Source organism: Podarcis erhardii, assembly GCF_964252035.2.
Source record: "Podarcis erhardii genome assembly, chromosome: 12".
NCBI lineage: Eukaryota > Metazoa > Chordata > Lepidosauria > Squamata > Lacertidae > Podarcis > Podarcis erhardii.
In genome coordinates, this window is record NC_138513.1 from 48,274,508 (window position 1) to 48,294,429 (window position 19,922).

Genomic DNA, 19,922 nt, shown 5'->3' on the forward strand with positions numbered 1-19,922 from the left:
AGTTTAGCTAAAACTGGAGCATTTCCCTGGAGTGTTTGCACATTTTTATTTCAAATATATTTTATCATTGAAAATGAATGTTCACTATAACAAATCAAGTACAAAAAAAAAGTTTACTTACAGTACTTTATAGAATTCAAAGCAGGGGCCGAATCTGGGGGAGAAAAACACACAGAACATTACAATATTTTTAAAGAAAGCTTGGCACCTAATTCATTAAAGAGGCATCGTGATTTTTGAATGCATTTATTTCCATCAGTTATTGGCTTCATCTGCAAAACTGATATTTAGTTCAGGACACCAGCTTCCTAAACTGCCACTCTTTTGCACCAGTGAAATCAGTTTACATCATTTCTTGCATGCATCATCTGTTGTGCTAGAAAACAAATAAGAACAGGAGGATCCGTTTTAAAAGCCAATGACTTATCCATATATAATCAGTACAGTACTTTCCTCTCCCTTAGTAACTAGGATGGGGTGGGGGGAGCTAAGAAAGTACCGCCTTCTCTTCCCTATTGCAAAAAGTAAGATATACCTACTACACGGCCACCTCTTCAGGGTCTTGCAGAATGATCCTAAACTTGTTTACTATAAGCATGTTTACTGCACTATCCTAAATTTATTCACAGAATTTAAATTGCGGCCTAGGACTGCCGCCTTAGTCTAGCTCCAACCTATGATGTGCAGTGCATTCTTATGGGTGTCTTTTCAAAAGTAAGTCCATTTGAGTTTCGTGGGACTTAATGCCAGATAAGTCGGTATAGATAGGATTGTAACTTTAGGATGATGCCACATATTGCACAACAACAGACCTGGGCTTGGACCAGGTGCCAACTCAAGAAGAGGTCATGACGTGCTGTAATTTACACTAAATAAATAAATAAATAAGCAATTTAAATAAATAAATGTTTTTTCAAACACATTTGTTTTCTGCAGTTTTTTGCACATGTCTGTAAAGCTTCATTGTGAAGCAGCATGATTCCGATCAGAAAGAAAAGGCAACTGAATTAAGAGAAGCAGGAGAAGTAAAGAGAAAAATCAATAGTTGCTTTCAAATATTTTCTAATTACAGGAAATTTAGCCTTCATATTTATTTAAGGGTGAAATGCTGATCAAGTTAAAATTAATCAGAAAGTTCCAACTGACAGCAGCACAGGGCTGAGATTTCACACTAAAATAGTAACAAGATTTTTGAACCCTTTTTTCTCACTGATGTCCAACTCTAGCCTCATGAACCTACTTTTCTCCAATAAAGAAGGTTAACTGTGAACAACTTATTTAGAAATGCCAGGAAACTTATCCTTTTCAATTCATAACCTACTTATCATAATACTTAGTCCAAGAAGGAAGTGGGCTCTCTTCAGTATTTATTTTTCAATTCAATCAACTCAAAATGCATTTCGTAAGTCTCTCCCCTCACCCTGTTTAATTCCCAGTGCTTCCAACTAACCTGGACATAGCATGGGATGTGTCTGCAGCTACCAGCAATTACACCTGCAGTTAAAATTTTGGATACTAGATTCTGCTCCCTAGATTCATGCAAATTTACATAATAATTCTTATTCTGCGTGTTTTATTCTGGTTTGGCTAACCTTGGGGTGAGGCAATGAGCTATGCAGGGCACTAAAACCTGCCTTCCACAGGCCATATTCTGCCCAAGGACTGAAAGCTATCACCTTGCCCACAGATCTCCACCTCTAGTACCTGTTGGAACATTTATTTTTGAGGCTGCAAAGGCACCAGGAGAAGGCCATCCTCCAGACATTTTACAGAGTGACACTTTCTTCACAGTTGTTCGATCTTACTAATAATTTTGGTACGCAGCTATATATACTCAAATACAACATTCCAACAATTTTGAATGGTGTGCATGTATAAAATTTGGTCTTTTTTAAAATATAGAAATGGGAGCCCTGAAAGGACTGATATAGTTTTATCTGTGAACTTCAGACTAGAGAAGTACAAAGAAACAACTTACACGTGATGTTTAAAACAAACCTCATACCAGAAATGTACCTGTCCTACTCAACACTTCCAATTATGCACCAAATAAGTGTCAACGTTTCACAGAAGAACACAATCTTGCATATTTGAAGGGCACACTTGAATGCATGGCTTTCCTGTCAGCCTTGCAGAGGCGCCCAAACGATACACACAGAACTGTATGACAGAACCTTTCAGTCGACAAGCAGTTTTACATGTTGGCATCAAGCGTCTCAGGTAGCTGCATGGAGAAGAAAGGTCCGCCCGTGACATCACTCAGATGCTAATTGAAACCTCCATAAACAACAAACACCTCAGGATCTGACACTGCGTGAGCTTTCCTCGGAGAAGCAACTTTGTACGGCAAGAGGCTGCAGTTGCAAGAGATTTTCAAGCATTCAGAAACATTAGCAGCAATGAAAAAGCTTATAAGGATAAATGATTTCAGAGACTTAGAAATGATGCATTTTGATTGCTGAGTCCCAAGACTGGGTAGATTCTGTCCCCAACGACAGCTAAACCACAGTTATGGCAATGTTTCTCTATAAGGGCACGTGCAAGTTCTCATCAGGCACAAAACGAAGGCATTCTGCTAGGGGCAACAACTGATACAGGTCTTTAGAGAGTTCAGAGAGCTTCACATACACAGCTGCCTTTAAAGCAGTTCAATATTATTATTTTCATATGAAGTTGTTGGTTTTAAAAACTGTGTGCAGCCACTTTGAAGTCTATTGAAAAGCAATATGCACATTTTAAAAACAGGTCATTAAATAAGCGCTGCTGGGTCAAGGAGCAAAGGTTTGCCTAAGAGAACCACCTAGTGAGTTAATGCCTGCGGATAAGCAATTGTATCTCCTCTTATCCAAGGGTTTTTTGAATACATACTATTTGATATTTTCTACTTGTCATTCCAATCATATGACTCCTTTGTGCTGCTCTCTTCAATGGTTCCTTCTCACTTTAGGTCTCCAATTTAAGATTCTTGCACTTACTTTCAAATATCTCCAGGGTCTTGCCCCTTTATATCTATCTTTTCTTCTGCTCAGTCTCTCTGTTCTTCCTTGGACCTTCACTCCGTATAGACAAGCCTTCTAGATCAGCCATGTTTATCCTATCTGTTTCCTGTCTAAATTCCTTTTCCATTTCCCATCACCCAGAATCAAACTCTTTTCATGTTGTTTTTTTAAAAAATAAAATATCTCCTTATAAAATATCTGGTCAGTTTGTTTTATCCTGGCTGACTTTAAAAAAGACAACTATTTCTACTTTTCTTTCCCTTTCCTCCTAATGTGTTTCTGATCCATATAATGCAAGACTGTGCACAAGGAGGAGGGAGAAAGGTTGTTTTCTGCTGCTCCAGAGAAGCGGACACGGAGCAATGGATCCAAACTACAAGAAAGAAGATTCCACCTAAACATTAGGAAGAACTTCCTGACAGTAAGAGCTGTTCGACAGTGGAATTTGCTGCCAAGGAGTGTGGTGGAGTCTCCTTCTTTGGAGGTCTTTAAGCAGAGGCTTGACAACCATATGTCAGGAGTGCTCTGATGGTGTTTCCTGCTTGGCAGGGGGTTGGACTCGATGGCCCTTGTGGTCTCTTCCAACTCTAGGATTCTATGCTTCTATGATTCTAGGTCGTGAAACTTTTAAAGTCTAGCAATTTGAGGCAGCATCACCATAGCTTGGATCCTAATTTCCCTTCCATGAACAAAACACATTATTTCTGAAATAGGAATTCCCTCCCTCCCCTCTGCAACTGCCCCATGCCCCCCCATCCTCAAGATCTGCTGGAGGGTTTAGGGGAACTTTGGAAGTGGGGCGGGAGATGTTGCGGGAGCTGCAGATGCAAGGAAGAGGCAGAAAAAACTGCACTTCCTAGAAACAGCTAAGAGCAGGGGTCAGCAAACGTTTTCAGCAGGGGGCCGGTCCACCATCCCTCAGACCTTGTGGGGGGCTGGACTATATTTTGGAGAGAGAAAAATGAAGGAATTCCTGTGCCCCACAAATAACCCAGAGATGCATTTTAAATAAAAGGGCACATTCTACTCATGTAAAACACGCTGATTCCTGGACCGTCTGCGGGCCGGATTGAGAAGATGATTGGGCCAGATCCAGCCCCCGGGCCTTAGTTTGCCTACCCATGGCTTAGAAGAACTATTATTTCTTCCATTATTTTGATAATGAGGGTGATGATGATGAGAACAACAACTCCAATAGTAATAGAATCATAGAGTTGTAGAGTTGGAAATGAACCCCAAGGGTCAAGCAGTCCAACCCTCTGCAATGCAGGAATCTCAGCTAAAGCATCCATTACAGAAGACTGCCCAACCTCTGCTTAAAAACCTCCAAGGGAGACCATTCCACTGTCGAAAAACTCTTACTATCAGAAAGCTTTTCCTGATGTTTAGTCAAAATCTCCTTTCTTGTAACTTGAAGCCATTGGTGCCAGAGGAGGAGAAAATAAGCTGGTTCCCTCTTCTATGTGACAGCCCTTGAGATAGTTGAAGATGTCTATCATATTTCCTCTCAGTCTCCTCTTTTCCAGGCTGAACATACGCAGCTCCTTCAACCGTTCTTCATTAGGCTTGGTTTCCTGACCCTTTATCATCCTGGTTTCCCTCCTCTGCACATGTGCCAGCTTGTCAATATTCTTAAACTGTGGTGCCCAGAATTGTACACAGTATTCTAGCTGTGGTCTGACCGAGGCAGAATAGAGTGGTACTATTACAGTGGTGCCTCGCAAGACAAAATTAATTCGTTCCGCGAGTTGCTTCGTCTTGCGGTTTTTTCATCTTGTGAAGCACGGCTATTAGCGGCCTAGCGGCTATTAGCAGCTTAGCGGCTATTAGCGGTTTCGTCTTGCGAAGCAAGCCCATAGGGAGATTCGTCTTGCGAAGCACCTCAAAAAACGGAAAACCCTTTCGTCTAGCGAGTTTTTCGTCTTGCGAGGCATTCGTCTTGCAGGGCACCACTGTACTTATTTTGAGATATCCTTGTTGGGTCTTAGTAATCACAACATCCTTAATAAAAGTAAGTCAATAAATGTTCTCTGCCGTTTGATTTTTTTAAGTCCATATTAAACATATTCAGTTCCTTTCCTCATGAGATCTGCGATCTAGATTTTTTGTCATGTTTTTAGCTTACCCATGAGAAATGTGTGACTGCCACTGAAAATGGCAGCCTAATATTACTTCCTTTGTCCTCTGGAGCTATCTGGCAATACAAAATGCACAACATGGTCTCAAGATCCTTTGGGTTTCCCTGCCCCAGTGGTGAAGAGAGGATAAGGAAACTCAGGGGAATTATTATGCTTCAGATTTTGCATTACCAGACAGCAGCAAGAGAGGGAAGAGTGGGGTTGCCATTTTCAGCATCAACCTTGCAACTCTCACAACATTTTGTTCTGGGTCTCTATTTCACGTTTAAGAGGGAAGAAGCGTAGAATATTTGATTAGCTCAGATGTGTTCCCACTGACACCAAAGGTTCCTGTCATTCTTATGCGCTTAGCCAAGAAGCCCCAAGAAGAAAACATGACAAAAGCCCCTGGAGATGCATTTGTGTACATGTTGCTGGGTATCTAGAAAGCCTAATCCTCTTATCTCTTGTTCCCATGTAATTCCTCTGGTTTTAGAAAAGTATTAGGACTGGAGAGTTTTTCTGGTAGACATGAAGGAGCTGCTCATGGTCTGCAATTTCATTTTATTCCCAAGAATGCTGAAACCTAAAATTCCCAGCCATTATGGACAAACTATACAGCACTACGTCCTGTGTGGTTAGGCTACTTTGGGGCTGAGAACTAATTACCTAAAGAGATAATCAGTTCCAGGCCAACAAACACAAGTTGCATATATTCTTTACTACAGAGGGGAGACTGTATGCCGTTACAGAGCTACAGTTTCGGGTAAGCAGTTAAGAGCTTGAAAGGATATTTAAGACTTCTTTCATTTATGCATATAAGCTTTCAAGTTTTTTAAAAAACGGATGTTAAGTACAATATGAACTGCTATTTGCTATGTCCCTAGACTTGGTCTCCTAACACAACCATTCATCAAAATACAACATGTTTTTTGCCTGACGGGAGTGTCTTGTTCAATCAAAGGAAAACTAGTGACAATCTTTTAAATATCCAATTCTAAACAATACCTACAGCAAGAGGCCTGATTTTGATTTATTGAATAATTTGACTAGAAAACACCTGTAGTCGCAACTACATTACGTGCAATCACTTCCATTTCTTTGTTGCACACATTCAAAAAAATACCAAAATAAAAATTGACAGCATAGTTATACTGCTGTTCTAGCACTACACAATGGATATTAAATTGTGTGTGCTTAAACCATGGGTTACATATCACATTTCATTGATTTTCATAAGCAGCAAGACTCATCCACCAATGGCTACCAAAAGAATGTAAAAACACATTTTTAAAAAAATCCTGATTAGGGAATAACAGAAAAATGTGTATCAGTCTTCTGTTTCCACTACATTTCTAACACAAATGCTTCACAAATTGTTATGCAGCAATTTGTGCACAGTTAGTTCTTTCTTTAATCAAGAAATCTGCCTGATTTTGAGCTTATTTCCCAAAGGCTAGGAGTGAAGGTTATTCCATTAGGCCTTTGGGGAGTAGCAATCTAATACGTTGCTGAATTATTCCAGACTGAGCTGAGCTGAGCTGAACATGAGAACAAAGCCTGGATTCCACTGCAAGAGAAGACCAGCCTAACTCCCAGCTGGGAAGATTTAGGGAGAGATTTATATACATACAAACACTGGAGAAATTTTCCAAGTAATTGCGTGTATTTGCCCACTGTTGTCAGAGACTTGAAACTAATGTTTATTAAAACACATCAGCAAGGTGCTGCCTTTGTTATCCATCTCCCAGGTTCTTCACGCAGGTCATTAGAAAAAAATCTCATTTGCCTCCATTCTTTATTTCTTCACAGTGGAAAACAAAGAAGTGGAAGACCAAGAAAGATGAAAGGGAATTTAGTAAGTTACTTAGTAAAGGTAAAGGGACCCCTGACCATTAGGTCCAGTCACGGACGACTCTGGGGTTGTGATGCTCATCTCACTTTAATGGCCCGAGAAAACCGGCGTACAGCTTCCGGGTCATGTAGCCAGCATGACTAAGCTGCTTCTGGCGAACCAGAGCAGCGCACGGAAACGCTGCTTACCTTCCCGCCGGAGCAGTACCTATTTATCTACTTGCACTTTGACGTGCTTTCGATTGCTAGGTTGGCAGGAACTGGGACCGAACAACGGGAGCTCAACCAGTCACAGGGCCCTTGCTCTTCAGCATCCAGTTCCTACTCTCTACAGTTCTGAAGATGGGACAGGAGTCTCCCTTTTACATTCATCTCTCAATCCAGCATCCAAAATACACTTTCTGACCTCACGTTGGGCGACATACACATGATGGCATTAATATGGCGGTTCTACCCTTGACCCTTGAGAGCCAGTGTGGTGTAGTGGTTAAGAGCGGTAGTCTCGTAATCTGGTGAACCGGGTTCGCGTCTTCTCCTCCAAATGCAGCTGCTGGGTGACCTTGGGCCAGTCACACTTCTCTGAAGTCTCTCAGCCCCACTCACCTCACAGAGTGTTTGTTGTGGGGGAGGAAGGGAAAGGACAATGTTAGCCGCTTTGAAACTCCTTAAAGGGAGTGAAAGGCGGGATATCAAATCCAAACTCTTCTTCTTCTTCTTCTGTAGGTCCCTCACACTTAAACTGTAAGGTTATTTCCCCTTGGGCTGAAAGCTGAGTCACCAAGACAAGGATAAAGGTAAAGGACTCCTGACAGTTAAGTCCCGTCGCAAACAACTCTGGGGTTGCAGCGCTCATCTCGCTTTACAGGCCAAGGGAACAGACGTTTGTCCACAGACAGTTTTTCTGGGCCATGTGTACAGCATGACTAAGCCACTTCTAGTGAAATCAGAACAGTGCACAGAAACGCCGTTTACCTTTCCGCCGGAGTGGTACCTATTTATCTACTTACATTTTGACATGCTTTCGAACTGCTAGGTTGGCAGGAGCAGGGACCGAGCAATGGGAGCTCACCCTGTCGCAGGGATTCGAACCGCTGACCTTCTGATCAGCAAGCCCTAGACTCAGTGGTTTAGACCACAGCACCACCCGCATCCCTCAAGACAAGGATAAAGGTAAACGTAAAGGGGACCCCTGACCATTAGGTCCAGTCATGACCGACTCTGGGGTTGTGGCGCTCATCTTGCTTTATTGGCCAAGGGAGCCGGCGTACAGCTTCTGGGTCATGTGGCCAGCAGGACTAAGCCGCTTCTGGCGAACCAGAGCAGCGCACGGAAACACCATTTACCTTCCTGCCTATATATCTACTTGCACCTTGACGTGCTTTCGAACTGCTAGGTTGGCAGGAGCCGGGACCGAACAACGTGAGCCCACCCCATCATGGGGATTCAAACCGCTGACCTTCTGACAGACAAGTCTTCTCCATCACAAAAATCTGTAGAAGCACCAAAGTTATTGAAATTTGCTACAATATTTTATATGTTGCATGCATATTAATGATAACAAGAGACAACTGTTGGAGATGATTAACAGATTATCTAAAAGAAAGTTTACTCTGTAAGCCCAGGATATGAAGAGTAGAAATATAATGTGGATTTCTAATTTTGTCTACATTCATTACAATGTGTTCCGAATGTTTTATAGCAAATGCTTCTCAAATCCTGCTTAAACAGTAAGGAGCAAATGTCTTCTGTCACATTTTCAACAATATAATGTTTTAAGGCAAGTAAATGAAGTGATAGTAATCTGGCACGCAAACAACTCAAGAGGATGTCAGACTTCCTTTTCTTTCTTTAACAATATTCCTACTATTGTAACTAAGGGAAAATTCAAAAGCAGTTTGTGATGTACATGGGGATCAAAGAAAAAAGGGAATAAAATTCACTGGACTAATACAAGCTCCTTTTTGCACCCCAAGCACCTATTTGGATCCTACTCATGATGAATTAGTGCAAGATGGTGGCAGAAATTGATTAACTCAAATGATTTTTAAGTCTGTCTAAAAATGCACAAAAATAATACTATTCTACTCAGTAACAGGAATGCTTTGAATTATTTAAAATATGCAAAAGTTATGACTTTTTTAGGGTGGGTGTTGCCCACAAATCCTTTCTGTACATATTGTAAACCACATTGGCCTTCTTATATTTTAAGTGTTGTTGTGTTTGTTTGGAGCTAAAATTACGTTTGCTGCACAGTGGTGATGTATGAATTCCTTTATGCCTCGTTAATGAGGCAGGATAATATGTTCACCTCTTCACAGCCAATCCTAAAGCACAGAATGGCTTTCACAAATAGAGACAGCATTATTCTGTGCAAGGGAAGACGGGTGCACCCATTCTATTACAGTAGCTTTATTACCAGTTCTCTCTACATATTACGCTTCAAATTTCTATCCCATCATGAAACCAACCCTTTAAGACTCTCAGGTTATGAGTAGCTGAAATTACTCTAGGAATATGTGTAGGACAGTCATCCTTAGTCCTGTTCCCCCCTCCCGCATCACCACTGATTTCTGCTCCATCTAATAGTTTGCACGTATACCAGTGTTGTAGTTGCTAAAACACTATTTCAGCAGCAGTAGCACTATTCAGTTAGTTTACAACTCTGTAGATCCTAGTGGATCTCAGATGCAGCAGTCCTCACTGTCCATACCGACAACTTTTCTAGCGTAGCAATCCAAAGGAGCAGGTCTTGGGTAACTAATATAACAAAGAACTTCCACCTGGTTTCATTTTTAAATGTCGCTGCCTAGTAAAAGGCAATTCCATCAGAACACTTGGAGAACAAACAAACAAATTAAATAGACACTCAATTATTTGCAACATTGAACAAACACTGCATTTTCATCAAAGTCAGCAAGCCCCATGTGAATATTCCATGTGTTCTTTTTTTCTTACGCATGCAAAATGAATAAGGAAATAACTTATAACTGGTCAGATCCAGCAAAAGAGATCCAAATGTACAGAAGGTGGTTTTGGCACACAGATTCCCTTGATGCACAGAAAAATCAAACTCGCAGTTTGGGTGCAGATGCACACTTGCAATGTGATGTGCAATTGAAAGAAAAACATCCAATACAACTCTCATGTGAAGTGCAAGTTGTAGACAGAGATATAGTTAGCAATGTGGATGCACATTTCAATCCACTGCCTTGGGCATCTAATTATACACAACAGTTGAGTGTAACTACACGGGGACTGAGACAACTGTGTGCTTTAAAAACTGTTCTAACATTAAATCCAGTCCTGAACATGCTCGGTCAGAAAACATATTTAATACTGCCGTCATATAGCATCATAGCTTTGTGGTCTTCAATTGCCCAGGCGTGATATAGAAGGACAGAAAGTGGAAAGAAAACAAAAAACCTGCCAAAAGCAGCAGGCTAAGTAAGTCCAGTTTACTGCTAATGGTTTGGTGACCATTCAAGCTGTGCTCAACAAAAAAAACCTCAGTCAAAGCCAAAGAGGGAAGCAGAAAGGCCAAGATGATTGAGATTTAACTTTCTATCACATACCAATAATATGGGGGAGACAAAGGGAGGAGGCGAAGAGAAGAATGGACAATAATAATGTTTTGTGCAGGTGGTGGCAAGATCCCCGCACTGGTCCTTCAGACCAATCCATTCCTGTGTGAACCTGAGAGACGATTAGTCCTCAAGGACCACTGTAATGAGACCTTTAAAGGCTCAAGACCAGCAGCCCATCCCGAGCATGGCAGCAGCCTGCTCCCAGAAGTCTTCTCTAGCAGAGTTACATCAAAGCAAACAGGGACCAGATAGCAGGATTCCCTGAGAATCCCTTATCTCAGCATTAGCGGATGCTTCTCCTCTGATTGTCTTGAACTGCCACCTGTCCCAGGCATCTTTGAAGGCAACGCTAAGTCTGTGATGGATCTGACCTCCTTGAGCTGAGATTCTTTTATGTCTTTCTTCATTTTCTGCTCTGTTACATTCCTTCTCTGCAATGCACACTACATGAAACAAAGGGAGTTCTCAGTCCTTGACTCACTGTCCCCAGCTATTTGAAAGCAGAAGGGAGGAGGGGGAACAATGTTCAGGATTATACTCCATCTGCAATGTGGAGTTGTCCTCCAGAGACAAGCCTCTTATTTTTGAGAGTTCTAACTAGATGGCTTTTACACAACGGCGACTTGAAAATAGGGGGTTCAGTATTGTTAGGCGCCAAGATGAGAAGGCTGCATGTCAGAGATAACTTAAAAACAAAAAGATTCATGCTATAGAGATATATTAAGAATCACATTAAAGGAAAAATAACCAAATAGCAAGCCACATGGCTATCATTAAATAATTAAAGGAACTGTATAGAACCCTCCTTCACTACATGCAAATATCCGTAATGCTTGTGCCTATCTATTATTTAAAATTTTACAGGAGAAAGGATTTCATTTTAAGTTAAAATTAGGTAGGAAGCCCAAGGCATTAGCAAAGGTGCCCTGGGATTGATGCTAATTGCTACTGATATTTCTAAATTCAAAAATCTTCTCAACCACCAGTTCTGGTCACAAAGAGTTACATAAGAAACTTACATAAAAATTGTCTTTTTACAAAACATAGCATATGTCGATTTCATTGAATGATGAGAAAAGGTAAAACATGTGTTCCTCATTCATTTTTTTCATTCTTCTCATTTTATGCAGTTTAATCAAATTCTCTCCTCTGTTCCCAATTCCAAATCTTAACTCACCTGTATCTGATTAGGACCTGCTGCCTTGACAAAGGCTCGATTCTCACAATAAAATCTCTGTTTCAGAGCAGGTCTCCAAATCATAGCTTGTCTGGAAAACATTAACCATAGTTGCCAGCTTGCACACAACAGGAAGCTATGGTTCCTTGCAACTTCCAGGGTTACACACTCATGCAGGAGGAGAAACGAACCAGGAGAAAACTCGTGCACACCCTGATTTATTAAGCCATGGTTTCATTGTGTGGACTTGGCCTATGTAGCAGTGATATCCAAGTAATCAAAGCCGTCACTAAGGCCCAACTGAAAACCTGAAGGCCTCCACCCCCATCGTCTCCACCCCCATTGTTCAGCCTGGACACTGAGGTCCAGCTTCAAGGGTCTTCTGGTGGTTCCCTCCCTGCAAGAAGTGAGGTTACAGGGAACGAGGAAGAGGGCCTTCTCGGTAGTGGTGCCTGCCCTGTGGAACGTCCTTCCATCACATGTCAAGGAAATGAACAACTATCTTACTTATAAAAGACATCTGAAGGCAGTCCTGTATAGGAAAGTTTTTAACGTTTGATGGTTTATCATGTTTTTCATATTCTGTTGGGAGCTGCCCAGAGTGGCTGGGGAAACCCAGCCAGATGGGTGGGGTATAAATAATAAATTATTATTATTAAATTATTATTATTATAGTAAGAAATTGGCCATGGTACTAGCAGGTGAGCTCAAGCACAACCTTCTCCCACCTCTTTACTGAACTCACACCTAGGGCCATTGGGATGCAACATCCCTACTCTCCCAGGAACAGAACCATGGGAAGGTGAAGACCAGCTTAGCTCCAGCTATGAAAAGTTGCAGGAACCCTGCACCTCCTTCCCCACCCCTCAGCCTCGGGAGAGACTTGGCTCCAGCTGCCACCTGTCCTAGAGAAACCCACTTCGCCACTGCAGAAGAAAACTTTGTCACTGGCTTAATGAGCATGGGTTATGGGTAGCTTTATGTACTGGTACTGTTTCAATTCGCTGTAAACCACCTTGGAGATTATTTCATCAGAAGTTGCCGGGGCAATCTTTAAAATAAACTAACAAGGAACAATTTGGCACTGGTCGTTTCAAAATCAGCATACTGAGTTAAAAAAAACAGAACACAGCAGTTCTGATGTGTCGGATTAGGTGCAAGGAAAGCTGTGTGAGCATCAGGGGAATTGAGGAGAATTTCAAAGCAAAGTTCCTGGTTCACACTGTAAGCCACTGTTACCCCAGATCTCAATTCGAACCTGTAAAGATATATTTTTAAGCTCATCTTTAACAAAATGGCCACATCAAGCCACAAACCCTAACTTATTGACTAAGTGGTCTGAAGGATTAAGAAAATAAACTAAAGAATGTTTCATCCAAATGTTATGGTTTTTTTACACAATTAAAATTTCCCATGAATTAAGGAGGGGAGAGGATCAAAATCATGGTGATTTTTCCATCACAAAAATTTATATTATGCCAAATATGCATATGGTATGGAGGTGATGGCAGACTGCAGCCAAGCAAAAGAGTCTGTGTGTGCTTGTGTGTGCAAAATTGTCATACATAACAAATCCACGCATGTTTCATGCTTCTTACTATACAACATTGGTTTCTGTGTAAGCAATGGGTTGGTTGAGCCAAAGACATTGTGGAATAACTCCACAGTTTGGCACTGTCTACTTGTAAACTGTTTTGTATTACAAAATCTCTCTTGAACATTGAGACAGTAGAATAAAATTTGGTGCATATGTTCAGAATATTACTCTAGTATTCAAATCTAAACACCCGAAGAATTCTTTTTAAGGAAGGAGAAGTTATAGCATACTGGAACGGATCCCCCCTTGAGCACTGAGACAACGCCAGAGCCTGACTTAGGGCGGCGCAGGTGGTTCCTCTGAGCAGGGCGCCAAACCAAGGGGACGCAAAATGATGATGATAAAACCTTTGTTTATATGAGTACCTACTCAAAGTAATAATAACGTGAAGCTTCAGTGAACCTATTGAGAAGATCCATAAAAAAGCAACTGCATCCAAAGGAATTATTGCGAAAATAAGAAATATTTAAGGGGGGTGGCACCAAATTTTCTCCTTGCTCAGGGTGGGTGCCATATTACCAAAGTCTACCCTGACACCACAATGGTTTTTGCTTGACACATTAACAATTTAATTCTTCATCTGAAGAAATCAGTTGAAGTGGCCGAGTCAGTGTTTGAGTCCTGAACTAGCCAAACATATTTTTATTTTTGTATCCTGATTCCCAGACATATTTTCAAGAAGAGCAGAAAGTTGCAAAATCACAAAATATTTTCTGGTGACCATGTATTCAGTTATTTAATTTTAGTTGCGCTAGCTAAATTATATTCAATAAATAAAATATATTAATTAAATAACTTCAGGGGTGGGATAGCTATTAGTGATGAAAAGACAATAGTCACAAATTGGCTCAACATACCCAGAAAAAAGAAGAGAAGGGACCTAGTCCAACATCTGCCCTATAGATAATTCATAAGCGCGTATGCCTGAATTAATTAACCTGTATCATCCACACTGTAGGTTGCTATAAACAAAGCAGCAGAAAGAATACAGACCATGCTGGCACATGTATGCTTGTAAGACAAAAACATAACTTCAAGGCACATTAATATATTGTTTAAATCAGCCTTGAATGTAAGGCAAGAAAAGTAATGCAGTGTTATTACTTAACCAAAGGCTGAGGTTTATTAACTCTCTGGTAGGACCTCAACAAATTTAGTATCTCCAGACTTTCTGGTGTCCAAAAAGGGTGTTGAAAACTAATTAGAACGAATTAGAAATTAGTTTGTGCTTGAATCTTTGCAACTTTTTCAAGACTTTGAACAATGAAAACCATAATTAATTGCACAGATTGGAACAGTGCATAAGGATGAGGCTAAATGCAGCATTAAAATTCTGATAGTATGGCTGGCTAGTAGTCAACATATAAATAAGACAAAAAGGCATTGAAGAGCCAGAAGATTTCAATTTTTCATTATGAGTAATTTTGAAATTTGTTCCCCTGCAGAAACACTTTTAACAGTCAAAATGATCATCCAATTCAAGTACTCTAAAGGGTTCCAATACACTTTTTAAAAGTCAAATGTGAAATCTGAAGGGGTGTGTGTGTGTGTGTGCGCGCGCGCGTGTGTGTGTGTCAAACAAAATGGTCCAACAAACCCAATGAGACATACCGAAGTAAAACATTCTTACTGGTTGCTGCTTTAAGAGCCTCAGTCATGCAATGTCACATCCCATTCGCAAGGAAACAAATCAAGTTAAATGGGAACACACTAATCAACATAGAGGTGGCCTCTTGGGAGCAAATACAAGCCTGAAGATTAATTAAGATGTTTGAAAATGTAAATATAATATGGGACCAAAAAGTCCCTACTTGTTTAGTTTCTAAGGATGCTCACAGATGGAGTGTGTTTTGGATATCAGCATATCTGACATTCACATGCCACATGGGACTGTACTAATTCTTGTCGTGATCCCCACTATTTCAAATGGCAGACTGGGGAATCCATTGTTTCATCCACAAAGGATAACAGTCTAAAAGGTGATTGCTTAGGGATTGTTGGGCACAAGCTCACACAGCACAGCAGCTTTGCAGTGTTTTTCCAATACTGTTTCCATAATTTACTGTTTAATGCACAATCAGCAAAGTGAAAAGCTGCCTCAAGTTGCTTTCTAATATCTGTTTTTCTCAGCTTGACAGAGTGGTTTGTGACATTCTGGATGCCAAAGTCCTTAAAGACCTTTTGATGAGAAATTATCTTCAGAAAAAGTACAGGGCAGATTCAAATGGAAATGGTCTGTTTGTGTGAGTGATATTACAGAAACTCTCAGGTCATAACACTGAAGCACACTTTTGCTAAGATTTGGGCTTCAAACTTGAGTATGGCATTGTTCCTAGAAGTAGATGATTTACATGATTAAAGAAAGTAGCTTAAAGTTAGGCATCATGGAAAACGTGGGAAGGCTGCAGAAAATGGAAGCCCCCAAGTTCCCCCCTCTCTCCTTGAATTGTACCAGGCAGAACATATCCACAAATTTAACACCCCTGGGCCAAGTTGCTGACTGTGACTTGCAAGAAAATACATGTGATAACATCACATCATATGATGAGAAGAAGAAGAAGAAGAGGAGGAGGAGGAAGAAGAATTATTTATTGGTTTCCCCAGCCACTCTGGGCGGCTTTCAACAGAACATTAAAAACAGAAGAAAAAACCTTCAAGCATTAAAAACTTTCCTAAACAGGGCCGCCTTCAGATGTCTTCTAAAAGTTGGATACGAATTAAGTTCTTAACCCGAGGTACCACTGTAATTGTTTATTCCCTTGACATCTGATGGGAAGGCATTCCACAGGGCAGGTGCCACTACCAAGAAGGCCCTCTGCCTGGTTCCCTGTAACTTGGCTTCTCGCAGTGGGGGAACCGCCAGAAGGCCCTCGGCGTTGGACTTCAGTCTGAACAATGGAGGTGGAGACGCTCCTTCAGGTATATTGGGGCGAGGCCATTTATGGCTTTAAAGGTCAGCACCAACACTTTGAACTGTGCTCAGAAATAAACTGGGAGCCAATATAGGTTTTTCAAGACCAGTGTTATATGGTCTCGGCAGCCACTCCCAGTCACCAGTCTAGCTGCCGCATTCTGGATTAGTTGTAGTTTCCAGGTCACCTTCAAAGGTAGAGTGCATTGCAGTAGTCAAAGTGGAAGATAACTAGAGCCTGCACCACTCTGGCGAGACAGTCTGCTGGTTGGTAGGGTCTCAGCTGGCCTACCAGATGGAGCTGGTAGACAGCCGCCCTGGACACAGAATTGACCTGTGCCTCCATGAACAGCTGTGAGTACAAAATGACTCCCAGGCTGCGCACCTGGTCCTTCAGGGGCACAGTTACCCCATTCAGGACCAGGGAGTCCTCCACACCCGCTCGCCTCCTATTCCCCAAAAACAGTACTTCTGTCTTGTCAGGATTCAACCTCAATCTGTTAGCTGCCATCCATCCTCCAACCACCTCCAGACACTCACACAGGACCTTCACCACCTTCACTGGTTCTGATTTAAAAGAGGGGTAGAGCTGGGTATCATCCGCATACTGATGAACACCCAGCCCAAACCCCCTGTTGATCTCTCTCAGCGGCTTCATATAGATATTAAAAAGCATGGGGGAGAGGACGGAACCCTGAGGCACCCCACAGGTGAGAGCCCAGGGGTCTGAACACTCACCCCCCAACACCACTTTTCCAGACACGGCCCAGGAGAAAGGAGCGGAACCACCGTATAACAGTGCCCCCAGCTCCCAGCCCCTCAAGACGGTCCAGAAGGATGTCATGATCAATGGTATCAAAGGCTGCTGAGAAATCCAGCAGAACTAGGAAACAGCTTTCACCTTTGTCCCTAGCCTGCCAGAGATCATCAACCAGTGTGACCAAGGCGGTTTCACTCCCACGATGAGGCCTGAATCCCGATTGGAAGGGATCCAAATGGTCCGCATCTTCCAGGCATGCTTGGAGTTGTTCCACGGGTGCTTAATCCACCTAGCCCAAGAATGGAAGATTTGAGACTGGGCAATAGTTGGCCATATTAGCCAGGTCTAAAGATGTTTCTTTAATAACAATTTAATGACTGCCTCTTTCAGTGGCTCTGGGAAGGCTCCCTCTCAGAGAGAAGCATTTACAACTCTGCAGAGCCCATCATCCAGCCCTTCCCGGCTCACTTTTATTAGCCAGGATGGGCAAGTATCAAGGAGTCAGGTGGCTGGTTTCACTCGTCCAAGCAGCCTGTCCGCATCCTTGGAGGTAACAGATTGGAATTGATCCCATGCTAGACAGATCCCATGACTAGACAGGACTCTAGCACTCTCCTGCCCCGGCCCTGCTCCCGCAGTGGAGTCTACCTCTTTCTGAATCTGAGCGACTTTATCTGCAAAAAAACTACAAAATCATTGCAGATCTTGTCGTTCTGTTAAATTACGAACCACCTGGAACCTCCTGCTGCTGTTTTCTGCAGATGCAATAGAGGCGGGGAAGAAGGTCCTCTTTGCTGTCGCCATTGCCACTTGGTAGGCTCGACATTGAGCTCTAACCTGTGTCCAGTCTGATTCAGAATGAGTTCCGCCACCGGCGCTCTAGCCATCTCAGCGATTGTTTCATTGCCCTCAGATCCGTGGAAAACCACGGAGCTGTCTAGGCTCCATGCAATCGGAGAGGGCGCTTCGGAGCCAAACAGTCAACAGCCCTGGTTAACTCCACATTCCAGCAGGCCACCAGGGAATCAGCTGAAAGGCCATCAACATGGGATAAAGCATCCCCTACCACTCTCTGGAAACCATTTGGATCCATTAAGTGGCGGGGGCGGACCATCCAAATTGGTCCCACCTCCCTGCAGAGGGGAAGGGTCACGGAGAAGTCCAGTTGCACCAGGAAGTGATCCGACCATGGCACTTCTTTTGTTTCACTTTTAGTTAGTGTCAGATCACCAACATCCGTAGAGGTAAACACCAAGTCTAAGGCATGTCCGCAGCTATGAGTTGGGCCAAACTTATTCAGGGACAGACCCATGGAGGCCATGCTTTCCACGAAGTCCCGAGCGGCTCCTTGGAAGGTCGTGTCAGCATGATGTTAAAATCCCCTAGGACAACCAAACTAGGTGTCTCCAGGAGAACATCCGCCATGACTTGAAGCAGCTTGGGCAGGGAATCCTTGGTGCAGCGGGGAGGTCAGTACACCAAAAGGAATCCTGTACTGCCCCTATTGCCCAACTTCCAGAACATGCACTCAGAGAACTGGGTCTTCCCAATAGGATGTCTGGTGCAAACTAATGACTTCCTAAAAATCACTGCAACCCCCCCTCCCTGCCCACAAGGCCTGGGTTGCTGTGCATAAGAGAAACCTGGTAGACAAGCAGCAGCAAGAACAGGCCCATCTGCTTCATCCAACCAAGTCTCTGTTACACATGCCAGGTCAAGTCCTCCATCCATGATCAAGTCATGGATGACAGTGGTCTTATGAATAATTGACCTGGCATTGCACAGCAGCACCTTCAGGTCGTGTGGGTATCCCTTGCTGATTCTAATATCCATCCGGTCAGGACCAGACCTGGAGGCAGGGATAGCCCTCAAACAACAACTAAACCTGCCTCAAGTAATGACATGGTCTTGTCTTAGTGTAACGCCTCCTCCTATCTGTGATCACTGAGATCGGTTGTCCCAGTGCACACACACACACCCCTGTGGAACATGCCCCAGCCATTTTGTTGGCTGGGACCCACTCCCTGGCAGCCCTGACCCCTCCTCTTAAGAACAAAATAAAACCTTCCCAACAGGATGCCTGGTGCAAGCTAATGACTTCCTAAAAATCACTGCAAACCCCACCACCACCCATATGTCTAGGAAAGCTTTTTCATTCACCTTCATTACTCAAAGCCCAAGTGGCTACAGCAGCTGGGAGAGCCTTTTTCAGCTTCATCTGGCATTGTGCCAACTCCTGGACAGGGATAGCCTGGTCCTTGTGATCTATGCACTAGTAGCTTCTAGACTGAATTGTTTTAACACAAGCTATGTGGAGGTTCCCTTGAGGTTGGTCTGAAAGGTGCAACCGGTGCGACAAACAGGAAAGGAGGATTACTCAGTGGAGCAGCCAAATTCTCTTCCCATCCATGCCCCTTCCTCCTGGAAATTCACCAGACTGCCTCTCTTCCCATCTTTCGATGGATGGTAAAGAGGGCTTTCTTATTCAAGTATAATCAGTGACCTGCTGTGTTTTATAACACTGCATCTTTCTTGTTACCAGTGTTTGGAATTTGCCATTACGCACCTATTGGCCACTTGCAACCAAGTGAAGATGCCCTGGGCCTAATATCTCCACCATTTAGAGGTGCATGCCTGGGCATCCTTGGATCTGGACTGTTTTCACACACTAACGCCACACCTTGTAGAATTCTATCTGCACAATCAGAATCAATTTCAGGGACCAAAATGCTTTTTCTGTCCAGCCTGAGAAGAAGCTGTGAACAATATTATAGTTATTGTTGTAATCTGTCTTTGCTTATACCAGCTCACTGCCCTGCTCACTGTTGTGAAGAATATTCTTACGTTACAAATTGTCTGTGTCACCGTTAAGAAAAAGAGGTGGTAACAGGCCAATATATATGTGTCCTGTCCCTGGATCAAG

General features: G+C 42.6%; 1 protein-coding gene across 5 annotated transcripts in view; it reads right to left on the minus strand.

Annotated features, from left to right (window-relative positions):
- Nucleotides 1-19,922, minus strand: part of GLI3 (GLI family zinc finger 3) — a 240,194-nt gene that overhangs the window by 130,526 nt on the left and 89,746 nt on the right. For all 5 annotated transcript variants that reach the window (XM_081834713.1, XM_081834716.1, XM_081834715.1 and 2 more), the window contains one exon: nt 122-154. In XM_081834713.1, coding sequence (XP_081690839.1) covers nt 122-154 — 33 coding nt within the window. The remainder of the gene's footprint in view (nt 1-121; nt 155-19,922) is intronic.